The sequence below is a fragment of the Rissa tridactyla genome, chromosome 4, assembly GCF_028500815.1.
Source record: "Rissa tridactyla isolate bRisTri1 chromosome 4, bRisTri1.patW.cur.20221130, whole genome shotgun sequence".
In the NCBI taxonomy this organism is placed as follows: domain Eukaryota; kingdom Metazoa; phylum Chordata; class Aves; order Charadriiformes; family Laridae; genus Rissa; species Rissa tridactyla.
The window spans coordinates 13,210,905-13,230,791 of NC_071469.1; the positions used below are offsets into that span (position 1 = coordinate 13,210,905).

General features: G+C 38.4%; 1 protein-coding gene across 3 annotated transcripts in view; it reads left to right on the forward strand.

The window, feature by feature from the left end:
- DENND5A (DENN domain containing 5A) overlaps positions 1 to 19,887 on the forward strand; it is a 74,524-nt gene that overhangs the window by 10,574 nt on the left and 44,063 nt on the right. For all 3 annotated transcript variants that reach the window (XM_054201093.1, XM_054201091.1, XM_054201092.1), the window contains exons 2-5: positions 9,860 to 9,931; positions 10,527 to 10,636; positions 11,329 to 11,989; positions 18,694 to 18,881. In XM_054201093.1, the coding sequence (XP_054057068.1) occupies positions 9,860 to 9,931; positions 10,527 to 10,636; positions 11,329 to 11,989; positions 18,694 to 18,881 (1,031 nt within the window). The remainder of the gene's footprint in view (positions 1 to 9,859; positions 9,932 to 10,526; positions 10,637 to 11,328; positions 11,990 to 18,693; positions 18,882 to 19,887) is intronic.

Here is a 19,887-nt window from a genome sequence, read left to right on the forward strand (position 1 = left end):
ACTTTCTGGGGAGTTTTCTTGCTTTGTTTTTAAAAAGCTGCCTTAGATTCTTGGTAGTTTCCTCTGTCACTTCCCTGTCCCACCTCTTCCCGCCTTCATTGAAACAGTACCAGGAAAATAAAAACAAAAGCTTTCTGTTTCCTGACCTTACAATCACAGAATGCAGATGTCCTCAGCTGTTTTTCTGTGCTTTAAATTCATTGTTGCAGCATTTGAAACTATTCCAGAGCGTGTGTGGCAATATGTTTTGTTATCAGCTTGATGAATGCTGAAACTTAGATGATGAATGGATATCTATTAATTCCTAAATTTTCATTTGCCATAGAGGGCTTGGAAGAATTTATGCCACCAAAGCATAAGATGGTCAAGAGATTATTTGTGTCCAGTGGAGATAATACAAAATACCCAGTTAGTGAACTCTTTTTTTTTTTTTATTTCAGTTCACAGTGAGGCGCTTCATGTTACAATTCTTGAAACATTGCAATTCTTGATTTCTGGAATGCAAAAGAAAACAGGAAAGCAACAGGATCTCTTACAGTTGACAAATCAGGGTTAACTTGTCTCTTTGTCCTTCTCATCTTTTTAGTGACCGCGGTAGGAAGAACTGTGTTGTCCATTGAACGTTCAAATGTATGTTGTATGCTGAAAGGAATGTGCTCCCATGGGATTGGGATAAGGGATTGTTACAAGAAAGTTTGGGTTCCCTAGATGACAAAAAGGTTGAAAAATTTAGAGCCTTTCATCACTCTCATTATTTTCTTCTTCTCTCTACTTCCTCTAAAGAAAGTCCTTTAATGTTTACAGATCAAAAATGGCACCTCACCCAACATATATTTCTGTTGCACTTAAGACAGATACTTAAATAGAGGGCAGGGTGTCCATAAAGCATATTTGCACCTTTGATTCAGAAAGGCAGATGGTGGACTTCTTTGCCTTTGAGCTCTTTTGTCAGGGAAAGTGGAAGAGCAACTTGCATAAAGAAATCTTTAGAGGAAGTCCCTGATGTGAAAATTATAGCTTGTAAATCTGTTACAAATCCAGTGGAATGACAGCTGCTAGAGACAGTGATTGAAACCCCCGATTCATTTGAGACTATGAATGAAACCCCGGATTCTAGCTGCTTAAAAAGCAGTGCTACAAAAAAGTGAAGGTGATCCGTAAGACTTTCTCATACAGATAAACTGATCCATTTTAAAAACTGTTAAAGGCCCAATTCCAGTAACAAATTCACTGGTCTAACCGCCACTTCAGCTTGTGCTGTGCCAGGTGGTCTTGCCAACAGGGGGAAGGGGGGATAGAAGTGCAGGACAGAGGGTTTATGTGTTTCACGATAAAAGGGAAGGATTCTTTTTTGTGTATATCCGTGGAAGAGGTATGCTGGGGAGGGGAGTCCCCTCTAATGAGAAATACGTGCAGTTCTGCTTAAGGAAGAACTGGAAGGAAGGAAACAAGTCATAATCTGAAGTCATTTGTCCTTTGATGGAGTGTCTGTTTGCTTACAGATTTGGCAGCTGCAGCTTTTCTTGAATAACGTTTTTTATTACAAGAATTCTTGTTTAATAAATTTCTAACCTTAGTCTGCCAAACTTTGAATGTTTATTTCCTACATTATAGAGGTTGTTGGTTTTTTTCAGTTATGTATGGTTTAATATTTATTAAGTATTAATAAATATTTAATTTATTAAATTAAATGGAATTGGAGAAACTTGGTGGTTTGTTTTGTTTTTAAAATAAACTTTGGCTTATTAGTAGTATATTAATAGCTCTCTAAGTATTTATTGAAAGGACTTTAATACTAGAATATGGGGTTCTGTGAAATGATTGGTCTCCAGAAGGCTAAGTCTGGGATTTTAGCTTTTTTTCTTCTTGTATGTTTTTTAAGGGCTAGAATGAACGAACAGATTGCCATCTCATTTCATATCTAATATAGTACAGGCCACATAATTTCAGTACTTGTTTGATTATCCCAGTTTTGCTCTTGGAAATAGAATATTTAACTGTTTCCATTGGCAAGTGGAAATATGGCAAGTCTTATTTTTAATGGAGCTCTTTTGCCTTTGATTTGAAGATACTGATTCTTGGCTTGACTGTCTCTTCATGCCTTCATGCATCTTAAGCACCTGTATTTGCTTTTACAGTGTAACTAGGTCAACTATTGGTCATCTGTCAGTTTGACTAATCAAGAAGTCCTCAAATGTCTCAGTGTACATACCACCTCTTCCCCCCAGTGCTCCCCCCCTGCCTAAAGTGCTCTTATTTGCTCGATACTTTCATCCTTTCTACAGCGTGGATTCCAGAAGTATGCACACTATCTGTTCTGCCAGACAACTATTTTTATTTAGACTTGGACCATAAATTTTAGACCTGGAGTAATTTTATGTTCTGTAAACATAATTATTTACCTTAATATCTATAGCCTTATTGTGTGTACTGAGAACGATTGCTGGCTGAACTGAGAGTCTTACTGCTATTTATAACATTAGCTGCTGGTTTTAGATTAACTTAATTCTAAACGTGTTGTGGACTGCTGCCGTTCTTGTATCTTTGGAAACAATTCAGACTTTTTTTTTCCGATGAGCTAGGCCCTTTGACAGGCATGTTGCTGCAGTTACTCCGTTTTCACCCAAAAACGAAGAATGAGAAAGATTGTTTTCAAAATGTCTTTTGAAGTCCTTTTTCACCTAAGTATGGCTTTGTGCTTTATTGTATTTTTTAACTGAAAGCTGGATAGAATTAGGCTGTTCTCTGGACAGTGTTTATAGTTTATGCACTGTTCAAATCCCCTTGTTGACTGACTTCTGACTTACAGCCTGCACTTGAGAGAACCTTTACTCTGTCGTGGTCAGCCCCGTCTCAAGCCCCCCACCCCTGCACAAGTTGGAATGACTCCCATCGTTGCAAGATTCTTTGAATCATGGTGTAGAAAGTGCAGATGTAAAGGGTGTGGTTATAGGGTTCTATAGGGTCTTCTGAATGCTAACTTCAGTTTCTCCAGTGTGCTGCACAGTTCAGGGAGGCTGCACTAAGTGTATGGCTCATAGTTTCTGTTGCTGGTATAGACTATCATTGTTCTTATTCATTTGTTTAATTACAGCAATATGGCTGTTTCATGTTGAAGCTGTTTTGTATTTACTTCATTAAAACATTCATTTTAGTGGCAGCAGGAATTGCATACACAGCCTTTGTATGCTAAAAGATTCCTGTAAGAGTGTCCTTATGAAGTTAAAGTTTTGATTGCATGTTATCTAATATTTTTTTATTTGAAGATGTCTTGTATACAATAAAAATACACCAAGACCAAATGAATTGAATTAGTAACAGGCTGTATCCCAAGAATTTAAGGAAAGAAGCTGCTTGGCAGGGTGAAAGCAACAAACCACTTAATCAGAACCAGTGGAGCTTTCTGGATGTCTTTTGTTTTGTAATTATTTTGAGCAGATCAGCAGACTCAGTGAACAAAAGAAGGTGGCAGTATTAATGATTCTTTAAAATCAGTGTTGCGTGACTGTTTAGTTCTGTTATCGGGCACTTTTTCTGGTAACTAGGGTAGCTTCTTCTGACTTGCTCTTTATTGTCATAGAGGGAAAACTGAGCTAGACTCTACCTCTGAAAAAGTAGCTCAAAGACTTTTTTTTCTAGCTAGTATGTAGGGAGAATTTCCTGTACAGTTCTTCATCTTGCATAATTTTTAGAGTTGCGCTTTCTAAGAACTAAAACCAAGTAGTGAATTGACACATGTACAAAAGGCTGTGATTCAGTTTTAAAAAGTTTTGCTTTGCAAAGTATCCCTGGCATTTTTTTGATCAAGTTTGCCCCTTCTGATTAAGGGCAACTTAAGCCACACGGTACTGTTCTGTACTAAACAGAACTTTATTACATGAATGGAAACTTTTCATGGCAGGGTGTGGGTTACAAAGAAGAATGATTAATGTATTGAAGAGAAAAAAAATAATCTAGGGTTAGAAGAATACTTGCAATAAACCAAACTACTCAGCAGGGAAAATCTAATTGTTACAATGGTGAAAGTTTTCTTGGGAATTTGCATTAGAAATTTGCAAGCAATCCATCTGGATATGTGTTGCTTCTGTTGCTATAAGCTACTTGAGAGGATGTATATGACTGGCAGGCATAGCTTGAATTTACAGTGAATGTGTTAAGACGTTTCAGTACAGGTCTAGCTTATTTCATGACTACACATGAAGGTTTGACAGGAAATATGTTACTACTTAGCATGGTTACATGCAGCTCATAATATTGATAGCAGCCATAAATGGCACTCTCCTGTAGTTCAGGTTGTAAACAGAACTGCAGATGGCATAGTCAAAAACCAGAAGGGAATGGAGTGAGAGGTGTGTGTCTGTGGTGGTAGGGTTTTAAGTCTGAATTTCCAGGCCTTTAAAAAGGTCTTGTATTCCTTTTTTGTTTTGTTGAGAGTTCAAAATTTCATCTTTTTCATTTACAGTAAATCCACTTTTCAGTTGAAACTTGTAATTATTTATATATTAGTGGGGAGGTCATAAGTAATTCAAACTGCAAGTTGTACAACCTAACTGTTTTTCTTATTACTGTGTTGGGAAGACCTTCTTTCTTTCTTTTCTTTTTTTCCTTTTTTTTCTTTTCCTGAAAATGAATATGGAAGGCAATGAATCAGATTTTTCTCTGGCTAAATCAGGAAACAGCTAAAATTAGACCTTCACAATTCACTCCTTTTATTTCCCCTCAAAGCTGAGGAAAGCTTGGTAGATAGCACTTTGCACGTTACTGAATTGATGAATGCTGTTATTCATTCTAGTTTTTGTAACTTTTTTTGCTTTGTATAATCTTGTAGAAAAGTGTTGTACTACTATATTTATAATTCCATGCAGATACTTCCAAAGCAATGCTGTCCTGCACAGGTTGGAAGCTCCATGTAGTATCTCTGAGTTCGTAAGTCCTAATTCTCATCAGACCAAGACACAGACACAGCTGTCTTCTGCTCACAGGTTGAGCAGCAAGAAATGGGTAAGAGCAGGGAGGAGTATAAGAATGAGAGCCAGAGAAGTTGCCAGCATGCACTACAGATCTACATTGTGATACGGCTTACGGTCAGTATTAGGTAACTCGGTAAGATATCACGCAATAAAATGAGATGTAGTTGTTAGTTCAAATGCAGGATACTTGGAGTGTATGCATTAGCTGTCCTAATGTGCTTGTAATTAGGAAGTCCAAATACAGACACATAGGCCAGCATCATCTAAAGAGGTATAAATAAGCTGTGAAAAGGGGCTGGTTTTAACTGTGTGGTCCAACTAAATGTGTTTCAACTCTTTGGTCACCTTGAGCAGGTTTGTAGTTGCCTTTATGCATGCTATAGTCTATCAAGTTCAGTTTACTGAAGAGATGTGAGAGGGAGGAGTTGGAGAGTTACCTGCCTCTTATGTGAGACTTGGTCCAGTCGGTGCGGAGTGTACCTGGCTGCAGTGAGACTGCCGTGAGCTGAGCCCTGCCGACCGCAGGAGGAGCTGGGCTGAGCGGTCCATGCGCTGGACATTCCTCAGCCTTCGGAGGTTATACCTAGCTGGTGATGACCCTTTTGATAACCAAGCTTACTCTAAGAACTTTGTCTTTTATGCATGTCTTTTTAAATTACATAGTAACAAATAAGGAGAAAGCAATATAGGGCGGTAATGAGGCTGACTGCCTACATAGCGTGACAGTGGGAATAGCTTGTTTTTGCCACAGTACAGATAAATAAAATCTTTGCAAATCACTGTAGAATCTTTGTTCCTTTTCCAACCGGCGGTGGAGTCTTAGAGGGTTGATGAAGTATGAAAGAAGGGAGAGGAAGGAAAGGGCGTAACCAAAGCCAGTTGGTGGTGTTGAAAAAAATCTATTGCCCAGGGTAGCAGAAGCCAGCAGGTGGGCAAGCTGGGCCTCAGGAGGAGGGGCAGCTTTAGGTGTTATTCAGTTACCCACGTGGGTTATTAAAACTCTACTATAGTCCCGTGTTTTCTTCAGTGCACTGGTTTAAGAACCTCTGGGTCTGTAGCTTACTCTTTGCTTCCTTCCTGTTTTGGGAGATCACTGTGAGCTAATTAAGGTGTGGACATGGGCTAAACTGGATTAGTGAACCATTAATCTTTGGTAACGCCTTCTTCATTCTCTATTTATTTTTATTTAAAATTGTTTTGCTGATCCTATTTTGAGGGGGATGCCACAGATAGCTTTTTTTTTTTTTTTTTTTTCCAATGACAAAGAAATTCTGAGATCCTCTCCTTCACTGTTGTTCCTCTGCTGGGTGCAGCACCAGGTCTCATTCTAAACTGGTGTTTGTAGATTTGTACAGTGCCTAGTGAAATGACATTTCTCTATGCTTTTATGACATTGCTTATGTTACAAAATACAATGGGATTCTTGTTGTTTTGAAGGTTTGATGTTGAGAAGCATGTTGGCCTGAAACTTCCTGAAGTATTCCTTTTTTTTTTTTTCCTGGAATTTTGTATGTTTATGGATTTTATGTTGTGTGACAGTTCCTGACAAATAATCTTACAGTTTTAGATATTTGATTACTGTTTCTGCTTTAAATCCAAATTAGTTCCAAGTTTGTAGTCTTGTGGGGCATCTTCATTTTTGAAGAGCTTTTCTTAGGCAATGACAAACAGCTGAGTGGTATTGTGTATGTGAGGACCATCAAGTGTGTTTGAAAGGCCTCCTTAGTCTTCAGTGGGTGACACCGTGTTCCATTTAAAAAAAATAAATAGAAGTCCCTTTTACATGGAACTTGCACAAAAGAAAGAAGCTTATTTTTAGAGAACTATTTATAGCTTCATATTTGAAGACCTCTTTATTTTTACTCAGATCTAAGGAGAGTACTTTCTAGCCATCACTTCTGCTAGAGGAGAGGAACCTTATGAAAAACATGATCTCCTGATAGCAGTTCTTTGATAGTCATTAAGTTTGAGAACTTATCCTCTGAAACTTGTAGGATACATCACATTTTTATCAGTTTATCTTCTCTTATGTCTTCATTTTTGTCCATTTTGCTGATGGTTTTGTCTCCTGCATTTGTTAAACCTGTTTTTGTCTTCAGTGTTTTGTAAAAAACATTTCAATTAGTACTGAATTAATCAGATGTTTAATTTATGCAGAGGCAGATCTTGAAACTGTGAGTTATTTTTGGCTGCTGGAGATGTGCTGCAATTGGTATTTTGCTGGAGCAGGGTGTTAGTGTTTGAGGCTTCTAACTGATCATAAATTTAGAAGTTTAGGGTTAATTGCTTTTTGATTCTGGGTATAAGCAAATATTGTTTGTGGATTATTTTCCCTCCCCCCTGTCTGTTGATGGCTGTCTAGGGACAACTACGAGCTGCTTAGTGACAGAAGTGTAGGGGGGAGCCTAGGCGATGGACTCGCTGGTGTTCAGGTTCTCATTAGTTGTAACGGCAAGAAAACAGGTTGGCCAGTGTTGGTGAGCTGTCTCTTGAGATTCCCTGCTCTGCCAGTATCTTTGGAAGTCAGCATTGTGCGATCTGAAGGTTCAGTGGTTTGCTGTATTACAACCATAAAGGTTCTTGCAAGAGATAGCTAAAGATGGAAGACTGTGGTGCTGTGAAAGAGAAAATGAGCATCACACTCAGGCGGAAGTCAACACAACAAATACGGTGTCAGAGCAGTATGGCTCTAGGAGAGAAGTGTAATATGGAGGCACCCTGGCAAGAGCAGTATCTGTGCAACAGCTGAATTGTTTGATGGAATTATAGGAGGGCATGTAAGTGTTGCCTTATGTTTCTGTCTGGATCAGGACTTTAAATAAATTTCAATACTTTCATTAAATTATAGACAGACTGCAGGTCTAAAAAATTTAAGTGTGTGTTGGAGATGTCTTCTTGAGAGCAGATGGGGCAAGGCTTCTTAAAATATATAAGCATCCATCAGGTTGGTTTAGTGTACTTTTTTTTTTTTTTTTAATCAGAAGGGAAGAGCAGCATCATGTATTTTGCAATATTAATCATCAAAAAGTCACAGATGACACGAAAATCATCTCCAAGTCACAGATTTTCTTTTATTTCCCAAATATGCATGACCTTGCACATAGGTGAACCCAGTGATTGTGATGTATGGTTTCCAACTTCAGGAGAAAATTTGGCCTTCAGATATTTTCTCCCATACAGGTATGTGGAAGAAAAAAAAACAGGAACAGAACAGCTTAGTAAACGTCTGAGATTTTTCCTCAATTATCTAAAAGTTGACATTACATCATCTGCACAGATGTAAATATAGAAAACAGTAGGTGTGTTACATCTCCTGACTTATTTTTAAAACCTCTTTTATGGAGAACTCTCTTTACTTAAGTGTATATTTGTGTCAGTAAATAGAGATGTGACATTATGTCCATTTTTCTTTCTGGGAGATTGGAAGCTTCTTTAAATGCTTGTTTTCATCTTTTAAGATTGTTTTTAGCCTTTGTGGAAATGCTGTTATGTTTCTGTCATTGATTCTGCTCTTTCCCAAGAAGTTTATATTTCATTTAAGTTGTGTTCTGTTTTTACATAACTATTCCTCTCTATACGCGTTTCAGATTTTCCCAAATACACATTTTTTTTTTCTCTCTTAACAATGGTATTATTGAACAAAGTCATAAATAATGTAGCTGAGTGGTTTTGTTGGTTTGAAAATCAGCTGAGCTGTTGTTTTTTCAGACAAACAATCCCTCCTTTAATTTCAGTGCTAAAACCCAGGGGATTAGCAAAATAGATGCAAGTATTTTCGGTGTTGAGACCTGTCCTAGGTCCTGATTCAGGGTAAGTTCCCTGTTTGAGGTAATATTTAAGACTTAGTTTAAACAAAATCCGGAGTTACATGACTTCTCAACTGTCAAAGGACTTTTTAAGCATTCCATGGAAATGAAGTTTTGTTTGGTGTAATGTGTTTGTTAGGTTCTTTATTGTCTATAGGCAGTGTTATAATTGTCTCTGTGTATTGCTACTTGTGGAAGTAAATGTTGTACAAATTAAAGATTTGAAGTTGGCTTAGAAATTGAACTTTAAATATTACTGTAAAAGTGCAGAACAAACCCAGCCAATTCTGAAATCAATTTCTATTGCCGTGTAATTGCTGCAAGTAAGAAAACAAGTGAGGAGTTGAACTGTGTTTTCTCTTTTGCAGGTGTTGCTGAACTAGTTTGATTTATTTAAAGCATATGATTTCATGCAATTGTGCCTGATTGTTAGTGCAGCTGTCAACAGCTGCATGCTCATTTAGCTAATTGCATTCTAGTAAGATAGCTAAGCTTATTTTAAGATACACAGTTGTGTGCACTTTTTTTTTTTCATGCAACTACACACATTCAGAAGATTTACTGCAGAAAGCTCTGTGCTATCATAATGAACAGTCATTACTCTAGAGGACATTTGAGAGCTTATAAACAAGAATATATCAGCCAGTCTAGTGCATGGATAGCGTCTGTGAAAAGCTGGACCGTGCCTGTTAAATTCATATAGTTCTAAAGGCCTTGAGGTGGTCTTATCATTGGGGTTAGTTTCATTGTCTGCTCTTTGCGGGTATTTTATAGTTTAACATGTAAAATTTTCATTTAACAAGAAACTTGATTTCTAGTGCTGCGTCAGCATTCTGGTTGTGTATGCAGGAACTAAGAGCTTCTGTTACATACTGATATAATCTTCAAGGAATGTGTAAGTGAAATGAGAAATTTGTATGAAATTGTATACATATAAAAAGCATGTTAGGAGAGTAGACTATATATTATGCATGTTAATTCTGTAGAAAATACTTGTATGTTTTTTTACTGGTATGTGTTAGCTACGCTATTAGTCGACAGTATGAAATGGATAATGCAGTGTTGTTTTTATTTGTTATATAGCTTTATGCCAGTATATACAGGCCTCTAAAACCCGAGATGGTGCCAGCTGTTTCATTTCAAGTGCAACAGAAGGTAAAGGAAAAAGTGTGGGGAAAAAAAAAGCACCATTTTTTGTTCATCTGATACCCTATCTCCCTGGGCATTTATGTGGTTCTTGATCTTTTAACATTCTAGAATCTCTTCGCAGCTAACTTCTTGTAATAGATGGTGGATACCCTTTTTTCCTAAGTCTTGCAGAAGAAATTAAGTGATGCCACTTGTATGTCTATCTTAAACTTGCATCATCTTTGCATCTTGTCTATTTGTGCTTTTCTTCAGTAACAAAATTCCACTGAAATTGAAGCTTTAGCTATGCTTTAATAAGAATCTGAAATATCTGAAGAGAAGCTTAGAGAATTGCTGGCATGACCACGATCTTAAGACAGTGGCACTGAAGGAAAAGCACAGATACTTAACAACATAGAAATGTTACAATGCTAATCCTTGCTAATATCTGCAGTCTGATTTTATGCTAACTAACTGTCTTGTATTTTCTGTTTCTCTTAAGAGGAGTGTGTGCTTAATTCACTTATCCTCACATCTTCCTGCTGATGTTCTGCTTTTTGGCCTTGTTTGAGCTTAGAAAGAGAATGAAATACTTACTTCCGTATTTTTCTTTCACCTGCAGGGGAAAACTTTGAACAGACGCCGTTAAGACGCACATTTAAATCCAAAGTTCTTGCTCGCTATCCTGAGAATGTTGAATGGAACCCTTTTGACCAGGATGCAGTGGGAATGGTCAGTATCACTTTAATGGCTTTAGGTTTTTGTCTTAAAAACAACCTTAACAATTGAAGGCATTAATCTGTGGGGTTTTTTGACAAAAAAATTGTGAAGTCTATTATGGATTAGAAATAATAACGAATTACTCTAAATTGTGCAGGCTCAAAAGAACCTTTCATTTAATTGGATATTTTTAAAGGAAATTAAGTTAAAACTTAGAAATGATAATTCCCTAGGAGAGTTTTATTTGTTCCTTTGCAACTTTTTTATTACATTCTAGGGAATTGGTAGAGAAATAAATTAGTCTTCAATTAATGAATCTTCTTTGTATGATTTTTCTGTTCAATGGAATGTGGTGTGGTTTCTTTATTTAGATAAAACAAAGTACTTTTCTCTGTCAGGTTTCTGGTGTTAGTGACCAAAATACTTTCGTTTATCTGAGTTTAAATTCTCTTATTTTGTTCCTGTTGAAGTTGGTAGCAAAATGCTTATGTGTTTCAATAGAAACTGCATGCAGCCCTTTTAATCTGTTACTTTAGTTTTCCTGTTTCTGTATTGTACAGAGATGTAACACTTAGCAGAATTTAAAGTGAAATGTGATGGCAGTCTGTGGATTCTAAATCCTATTTTCACCAATGCTTCTGGAGGCAGAGGGAGAGAAAAGTGTGTTTTAATTGATATTATCTCCCCTCCCTCCTTTTTTATAGCTGTGTATGCCTAAAGGGCTTGCTTTCAAGACACAAGCAGATTCCAGAGAACCTCAGTTCCACTCTTTTATTATTACTCGTGAAGATGGCTCACGGACATTTGGATTTTCTCTCACGTTTTTTGAGGAAGTTACTAGCAAACAGATCTGCAGTGCAATGCAGACGTTGTATCATATGCACAATGCTGAATATGACATTCTTCATACTCCACCCACAAATGACAAAGATAGCTGCAGCAGCACTGGAGACTGCAATGGCACTTCTGTTTCAAAGCTACAGCGTTTTAACTCCTATGACATCAGCAGAGACACACTCTATGTCTCAAAGTGCATTTGTCTGATTACTCCGATGTCTTTCATGAAAGCCTGTAAGAAAGTACTAGAACAACTTCACCAAGCAGTGACTTCACCTCAGCCGCCACCTCTACCTTTAGAAAGCTACATCTACAATATTCTCTATGAGGTTCCTCTTCCTCCAGCAGGAAGGTCATTAAAATTTTCAGGTGTTTATGGACCAATTATCTGCCAGAGGCCAAGCACCAGTGAACTACCATTGTTTGATTTTCCAGTTAAAGAAGTTTTTGAATTGCTTGGAGTAGAAAATGTGGTTCAACTGTTTACCTGTGCCCTCTTGGAATTTCAGATACTGCTTTATTCACAGCGTGAGTACTTGGTTTTTGTTTTCTTATCTTGTAGTTGTACTGGCACAAGGTCTTTTCATTTCTTGAATGTTAAAAACCACACAGACAACAGAATAGCTGCATTAAAGTGGCATTAGCATGCTAATGCAGCCAGGCTGATCTATGTGCAGGTTTTAATGTAAATAAAAGAACTGAAGTTGTAAAGAGAGCATTGCATTGGCTCTGGTTTTAGACACCTAAAAAAACTTTGGGCTTTGACATAATCTGCTCTATTCATGGACTGACTGTCCTCTTTATTGTTGTCTCTGGAAACGTTGTGCTGTTGGATAGAGTAGTATGCTGTCTCCCATGTTCCTCTCTAGCTGCTTAGCTGAATTCCCTTCTATTCTGCCAAACGATCCGTGTATTTTGAGAAGCTACATAGTTAATTATATATGGTTCTGAAGAAGAATTACTGGTGCAAATACAATTTTCTCTTTAACTAACCAAAGTCACATGTAAGTTGTTACTCTGAAGTAAAATTACTTGGAAAAAAGTTTTATGTGACTGAGTTTAAATCCCGCATCTCTGTCGAGGCCTTGAAACAGTTATTGCTGAAATCATGTAAATGAAGCTTGCTTTGAAGAGGATAGGCAGCAACTAAGCTGAAGTAGCATCTGTTTATCAATTAATAAGTAATTTGGTATCTATTTTCTGTGTTAAAATTTGTGAATACTGGGTTTCTTACTCTGCAGCCTGTTACTCTAACACAGAGTATGTGGAGTTATGCCAAAAGATAATTTTTCTACTTTTAGTCATCCTGAGCTGGCTAACATTAGTCCAGACCCACCCATCCATAATGGTGTGGTTTAAAGTAGACAGAATGCATTTTTAGCACTGGTTTGTAGTAATGGTAAAGAAGCCTGGAAGACCCCAAGACAAATCTAGGGATAATGCAGGGTATTACTGAAATCAGTTTTTGATATTTTTATTCCATTGAGCTGTCACTGAAATATGTAGAATACAAATGGTAACTATTTGTAAAATGTATCCTGCAGTTATTAGCAACATTCTCCAAGCCTGAAATACAGATGTTTGTGTGTTGAGAAGTGTGAGTAGACTAAAGCCAAAGATAGATTTTGTACGGATAGTTAAGGTGATTAAAAGTGTGTAAGAGCAGCCGGGTGATATGTTACAGTTGTTGCATTGTATAAATGCTGTTAACTATCAGAGAAAAAACATACAGTAATTTAAATACAACCAAAAAAATTTGCTGTACTCTCTCATAGTGGTTACTCTCTTGGACTTAAAAACCAAATTGCTTTGCTGCTTATTCACAGAAAATCTAGAAATAATTTCCTAGCAGACAAACTTCTTTTGTGGTTTCTCCAGAAATGGATTAGGCATTTATATGTTTTTGAGTTAGGGAGAGTTTGTTTATGTGGGTATCTGTGTTACGTGGAAGATTCAACCATCAGCTCTTCCACCTGAAGAATGCAGTCCAGTTGGCCTGTAGTTGTGCTTGAGACCTCCTGTGGCAGAAGGGCAAGTGCCTGGCCAGTTGGAAGCACCACAGGAAAAACAATGTGTGCGTTGCCATATCGGAACAGTGCTTCGTGGTCTCTTTTCAGGCCATCGTGTTATAAGTACTTTTTTCTCCTGGGCTGGAACTCAGCTCACTTCTGGACCAGTCTTGTGGGTTCTCTTTTCAAGTCATATTAATAGGTTTAGCTTTTTTTCTTGGGTACTTTCCAAGTGTCTGATCAGTGGCTAATTAAAGAAGCTTAAAATAGCTCTGGAACACTTGAGTTTCTTGTTTGCATGCACAGACATATGGAATTCAAAGGGATCCATGCAGCAGAAGGCCTGTGGGCCTGGATCTTTATGACCGTTTTTGACCACAGTTCCCCCGCCTCACTGCGAGCTTTGACCGAGTTGGGCTGTGTTGCATGTTATGGAAGTGTCTTGTCTCCCTCTATCAAGTTCTGACCTATAGTTTCTGGCTGAAAAGTCTTCTTTCAGTAGAAAAAGAATTTTAGTTATTTGTTTGCTGACTTCTGGCCCTCAGTTCTGATGGAACTAGTTGTGACAGTGCCGCCTTAGTAATAGTGAGGGCTTGCTCACATTCTCGCATGTGCAGTAATGTGAGGTCTAGGTTGTCCTTCAGAATATAAATCTTAAAAATTTTTAATGTCCTTTGGGTTTGTTAAATCTCTTGGTGCTCAAACCTGTGATGGCTGAGGTGGTTGGGATTGTTTCTTGTTCTTCTAGGTCAGATGAGATCGAGGTACTCGTTGGGTGGATTTAGAGTTAGAACAGTGCACATCAGAATCAGAGGGTTTGCTTTAAGACTTACTTATAAAAAAAAAAAAACAAACCAAAACCCCAAAAGTCTTGGAGGACTTCGCTGCCAGATGCAGTCCTTTTTGAAACAAATTATTTAGCATCTTAAGTTTCAGCCAGTCCTTGGAATAGGAATAACTTCAGCTGGCAGTGAATGTATTTTGCTTTAAGATTCCTTTGCCATGTTTCTGACTTTATGCTTCTGGCAATTCTTCTTTTGTCCCACTGTATTGGCACAGCCTCTGTGGTTTTGATCAGTGTAAGCCAAATGTAGGGAATGATTTCCTTGATTCGACTGTCCTCTTGTGAGAGTTGTCTCCCATTTGGGAAGGTGTTAGAGGAGTGCGGGTGCTTTTAAGGCAGTGAAGAATCTGAAGCTGCTGCTAGTGCTGAGCCAGTGCCGAGGAACTCTGGCAAAGAGTCAGTGGTGCTGAAGGAGGCCTTCAGTGGTGCTGCTTTGCATTCCTGCAATTTATGTTGCCCTTGTATCTGTGAAATAGACTTACTCCTTATCTCCATACAGCACCTAGAGCTCTCTGAAAAGTGTTCACTGAGCTAAGACAGCTGTGAAATCTGCTTGGAGGAGATTTTCTGAACAGCTAAAAACAATAAAAGGAGAAATATAATGCACCACTGCCACAGACTATGGAGCAGTTCTTATTTTCTGTGTGTTTGCTGTCTGCTGCCATTTTTAAGTACAAATAAAGGGTTTTTTTCTGCTTTGTTTTGCTTTTGAATCACTTCTCTCTGTCTTTCTTTCATTTGCTTAAAATTATGTTCACTCTGGAGATTTAAAGTATTAGTTTTATTTCTTTGCAGTGTTAGTCCCGTGTTGTCCAACTCTAATCCTTTACATAGGACGCTTTCTTTTTATGCCTCCAGTGATTTAGGAAACTTGCTGCAGGCATCTTTAATCAGCCTGTCAGACACAGAAGTGAACACAAATAGGAAGTACTTTGACCCACTGCTTCTACTAACCACAATTCTCTCTTACTGCAGTTACAGGTTTTTTGAAGTAGAAGGCCCAATTAAAGAAATTTATGTTTTCTCTTAGGAGTCTGGCATACTGAATACGTGTGCTCAGAAAAACCTGTTGAAAAGTGTTTCTTTTACCACCATGCTTCCTGCTACGAACAGGCGTGCCTAAAGGGAATTCTCCAGGCAATGTCTTATTTCAGAGGCTCAACTGCATTGCATGCTACCTGTCTATAGGGATGACCTATATAATTTTTTCCCCTGCTGCTCTACTTCAGTTTAAAGAGAAGCTTGATCCTGGCAAGTAGCTCATCTTTTTCGTTTATCCATATACACTCTGAAGATCTCCAAACTCGTCTGTAGTAATGGTCCTCCACTGTATGGGCAACTCTCTGCCTTAAAGCAGCAATATGGGACTTGCATGTGGAATGGAAATTACTTGACAAATACAACAGTATTTCATTGGGATACATAAAGTAGAAAGATTAGAAGGAAAAAATACTCCAGAATGTGACCACGTAACAGTTTTAAATTTGACCAAGTCAGAGAATTTCTACAGGGACTTGATAGACTTCTCTCTGGTAGAGTATGAGAATGGAGGGGTGGAATAATGGTTATTACAGCTGCCACCATCTTCCCATCCTGCTCCTCTTTTTCCAGAGCCAGGACCCCTCAATTCTTTTTTTTTTCCTGGATTTACGTGCTTTTTACAAATCAACAAAAAATTCTACATATACTAGATACAGATAGATACTAGTGCAAATAACTTCTCATATGTACTTTAAGGGATAATGTATATTACCTACAGTAATTGGTTAGAAGAACAAATCAGCCTTTTTCTGTGTTCTTAAATGGCCATGTTAAAAAGTAGTGGATTTTGTTTTCCTTGCACAGTGAGAGTTAAATACTTATCAAACTAATAGCACACTAATGATATGCCATTTTTTCCCCTGCCAGTGCTCTTGTACAATACAAGGCCAAAAAACTCTGGTGTCATTTGCACCAGAATAAGCATATTCTGGCTTCAAAAACAAGAGCAAGACCACTTGAAATGCTACTTCCCTCTTTTAAAATTTTTGTAATTATTATTGTTATTTTTAAATCTCAGGCAATGCTTTGGTACTAGAAGCATACTGCTTTCTTCTTTTTTAAAGCAGAAGAAAAACTCCATACCCTCTCAGGATAGGTATAACTTCAACCAAAATAACTTAAATGTTTTCATATATTTGCAGGCTTCTTTCCTTTGTCCTTGCCTCTTGCCAGCAGCTCCTGATGCGCATGAAGCCTGCAGAATGTAGTCGTTGCTGCTTGCAAGCTGGCCAAATAGTTGGGAATGGCTTAAGCCATGTAGATGTCCAGGACCAGAGAGCTGCATTTGCAGATGACACGGTTGCAGGAGGTAGCTGCTGAGTGGATAGGAATTCTGAATTATTGATGTTACTTTGTAATTAATTTGAAAGGCCAATACTAAAGTTAGCTTAATGACAGAGAGAGAAGTTGTATTTAAATTAGCCAGCAGGATCAGACAGGGGGGTTTTGTGTAGTAGGAAAACACTGTTTCTATTCTGAGACTTGTTCTTTCAAATAAACAAGCTGAATACCAACCAGCTGGAATGTTTGTATATCTGTGGCTACATTTAAAGTTCCTTTTAAAGCTGAAGAAAATAGGGTATGGAATGGATTATTCTTCCCAAAGCTTATCATTAATTCATCACTTCTTTGCAGTCAGGCTGTGATTAAAGCTGCAAACCAGTAAGTAATTGTGTAGGCAGAAACTGGTGTCCAGGCAGACTAGGGGGGTGCTGCTGGTGATGTTCATTGATTCTTCCCTGATGTGTTTCAGTCCAAGTAAGCTTTTGGCAAAAACTTTAAACTGTTTAAGCTATTCCTGCTTGTTTTGATTGAAGGCTCCTTCAATCACAGTAGATCTACTGTGAGGCAGTGACAAGTAGCTTTGTGTAGGAACCTTTTTCACCAGCAGAGCTTGGTCTGAAAAGAAAAAGCAAAAGCCTAGATTGCAGAATTATGACTGATGTTAGCAAAACTTTTGCTGAGTTCCTCTTGGGTTGTAGGGCTCTTTGCAGACCCCAGAGTCGGCAACTTTGAGTTCACACAAAATTAATTGTGAATGCCAGGAACTGAGTTTCTTGGCCCATTGTCTTCTGCTATCTGAAGTCTGAGTGGAGGATAGTTAAAGGATAGAATTAAAGCCATAACCTTAGAAGTTAAGCTTAATTTTTCTCCAGAGTGCTTGTTTAGAACAAATGTTATTTTTGCAGTTTTCAGTGGCAGTGTGCAACAGCTTCAGAAACCTCAGCACCTGAACCTACGCGTCCAGGTGTCTCTTCCAATTTCAGTGTCTGCAGTTTTATGAACATGCAGACGTGCATGAACATGCAGAGAAGACATGCATACCCCACACTCCAACACACATATGAAGGATACTGATTTTCTTTTTCCCTTCCTCCTACTGCCCCCAGCTTTCCTGGCTGGAATTGGATATTGTTGCTTGCTCATTATAGCTTGACCGAAGGTACGATTTGTCGTAGTCTTGTGGACTTTTTTTATACTCTTTCCAGCCTGGCAACTTGAAGCATTCTGAATGTTTCAGCAGTTGTATTAGACCACATCTTCCGAGTTCATGTGGTGTTGCCACCTCCTTTACAGTGCATAGATATCACAAACCATTAAGGATGATTCTGTAGTATAAAAGAGGAGGGCGAGCTTTTGGCCCAGCATACTGCACTGTTAACTAGTCTATGCACTGGCTGTGGAATAAAAATATTTTTTTGGAATGCATGTTGCATAGGTGCATTTAGCACTGCTGTTAAATTCTAGGAGGAGATGAGGTGGTTTTACATTGAACTGAGACTTCAGTCATACATTGCAAAGGATAAACAAAGCTGATCCTTTTTATTTTCTACACAGTTATTTCAGTCGCACTGTTGAGTTGGCTACTATACAGCATGCTTTATAGACATTTAAACACTCTTATAAAAAATGTTTGTCTGAGAGATACCAGATGCCTTGGGTTTCATCCAAGGCTTCCATGGAAAGGCATAAGCACAGAGAAAAGAAATGATTTCCGATGTGTTCCTTAGCTGATTACAATACTGCTTCCGTACTCAAACTGGAGCTCCTGGTAACCCTGGTATAGGTAGCAGAGAGTGACTTAATGGATGTTAAGACTCAGTTTGCTCATTTCCATATGACTTGTAGAATGACCTACTTTGCGTTGAGCTCTCTTTGTTGTTTCAGCAAAATGTGCTTGGGTGTACAAGTCTGGGCTTTCATTAAGATGCTGCTCAGCTAGTACTGGGTTTTGTGGTTTCTCTTTTAAAGCAAGCTCTCATTTCTTTAACTTAGATGCATTTACTTAAAAATGTTTGTGAAAGAAATATATTTTTTTGTTTCTTGATCTTTTTCAGATTATCAGAGACTGATGACGGTAGCAGAGACCATCACAGCACTAATGTTTCCATTTCAGTGGCAGCATGTGTATGTTCCTATCCTTCCAGCATCCCTCCTTCATTTTCTAGATGCTCCTGTCCCTTACCTCATGGGCTTGCACTCTAATGGGCTGGATGACAGGTCTAAGCTGGAACTTCCTCAAGAGGTGAGAGGAGCTTGTCTCGATTGATTAAATATTGTACATGACTATAAGGGAAGTGAGAAATGAGCCAAAACACTAGTACTAACTGTAACAGCCATTTGAAGTTCTCGCTGGCTCTAGTTTGGGATAGCTCTTACTTAATTTTCTTGACATGCTGGAGAGAATCTGGTGAAATAGGTAAGTAGACCCCTCCTTTGGAAATTGTATGCTCTGATAAAATTATACTGTAATTTTACAGGTATTGATGCAGTGGGGTTACAGAAAGAACACTTTGGTGATGGAAGGCTTAGCCTTGTAGTGTAGGAAATGCAAGGAAGTGCAATGTGAATTCACCAGCTGTGGCCAAAAGACCATACAGCTGCTTCTGCGTGGTACCAAGTGATGAAAGCTGGACTGGCTTCAGCACTGTGTTGTGCTTGGGCTGGTTCCTGGGTTTCCCTGCACTGCATTTCTGATTTGGGGTTGGCTTACATGGACCCAGCCTGTCAGGTCTCTGCACCAAAACTATTTAAAAATTTTTTTTCTAGAATGCATGCTTCAGTCGGCAGCAAAATGTCAGCATCTACTTAAGCAAACTGGTGCTAATTGGGATAGCGCTCAGAAGTCCTGCCTTGTAGTGAGTCTCTGTTAACACCAGCCACTGTATAAAGGAGAAGCAAATGGTCTGTAAGGGTCCTGCAACACATACACGGGGCTGGGACTATGTTCACACTGCGTAAAGGTTGCTTTTATTTACTTATCCCACCATGCACTTCACAAGTACTCTTTTTAGAGATGTGCCAAGAGAGAGTTTAAGAGCTGGTTGTGAGGATCAGGGGACCAAGAGTAGTTGAACACTACCTGAGTTAGTAAAGGAAATGTCTGCAGGAGCCAGTAACCACCCATGGGAAGTATGTCAGGCGCCTCGCTGGCTTGTGCAGCAGTTCCATATGTCATCTGAATGACCGCTCTCATCGAGTGCCATTGAATGGTTTATTTACTCTTGTATGTAGAAAATGCTGGGTGTTAC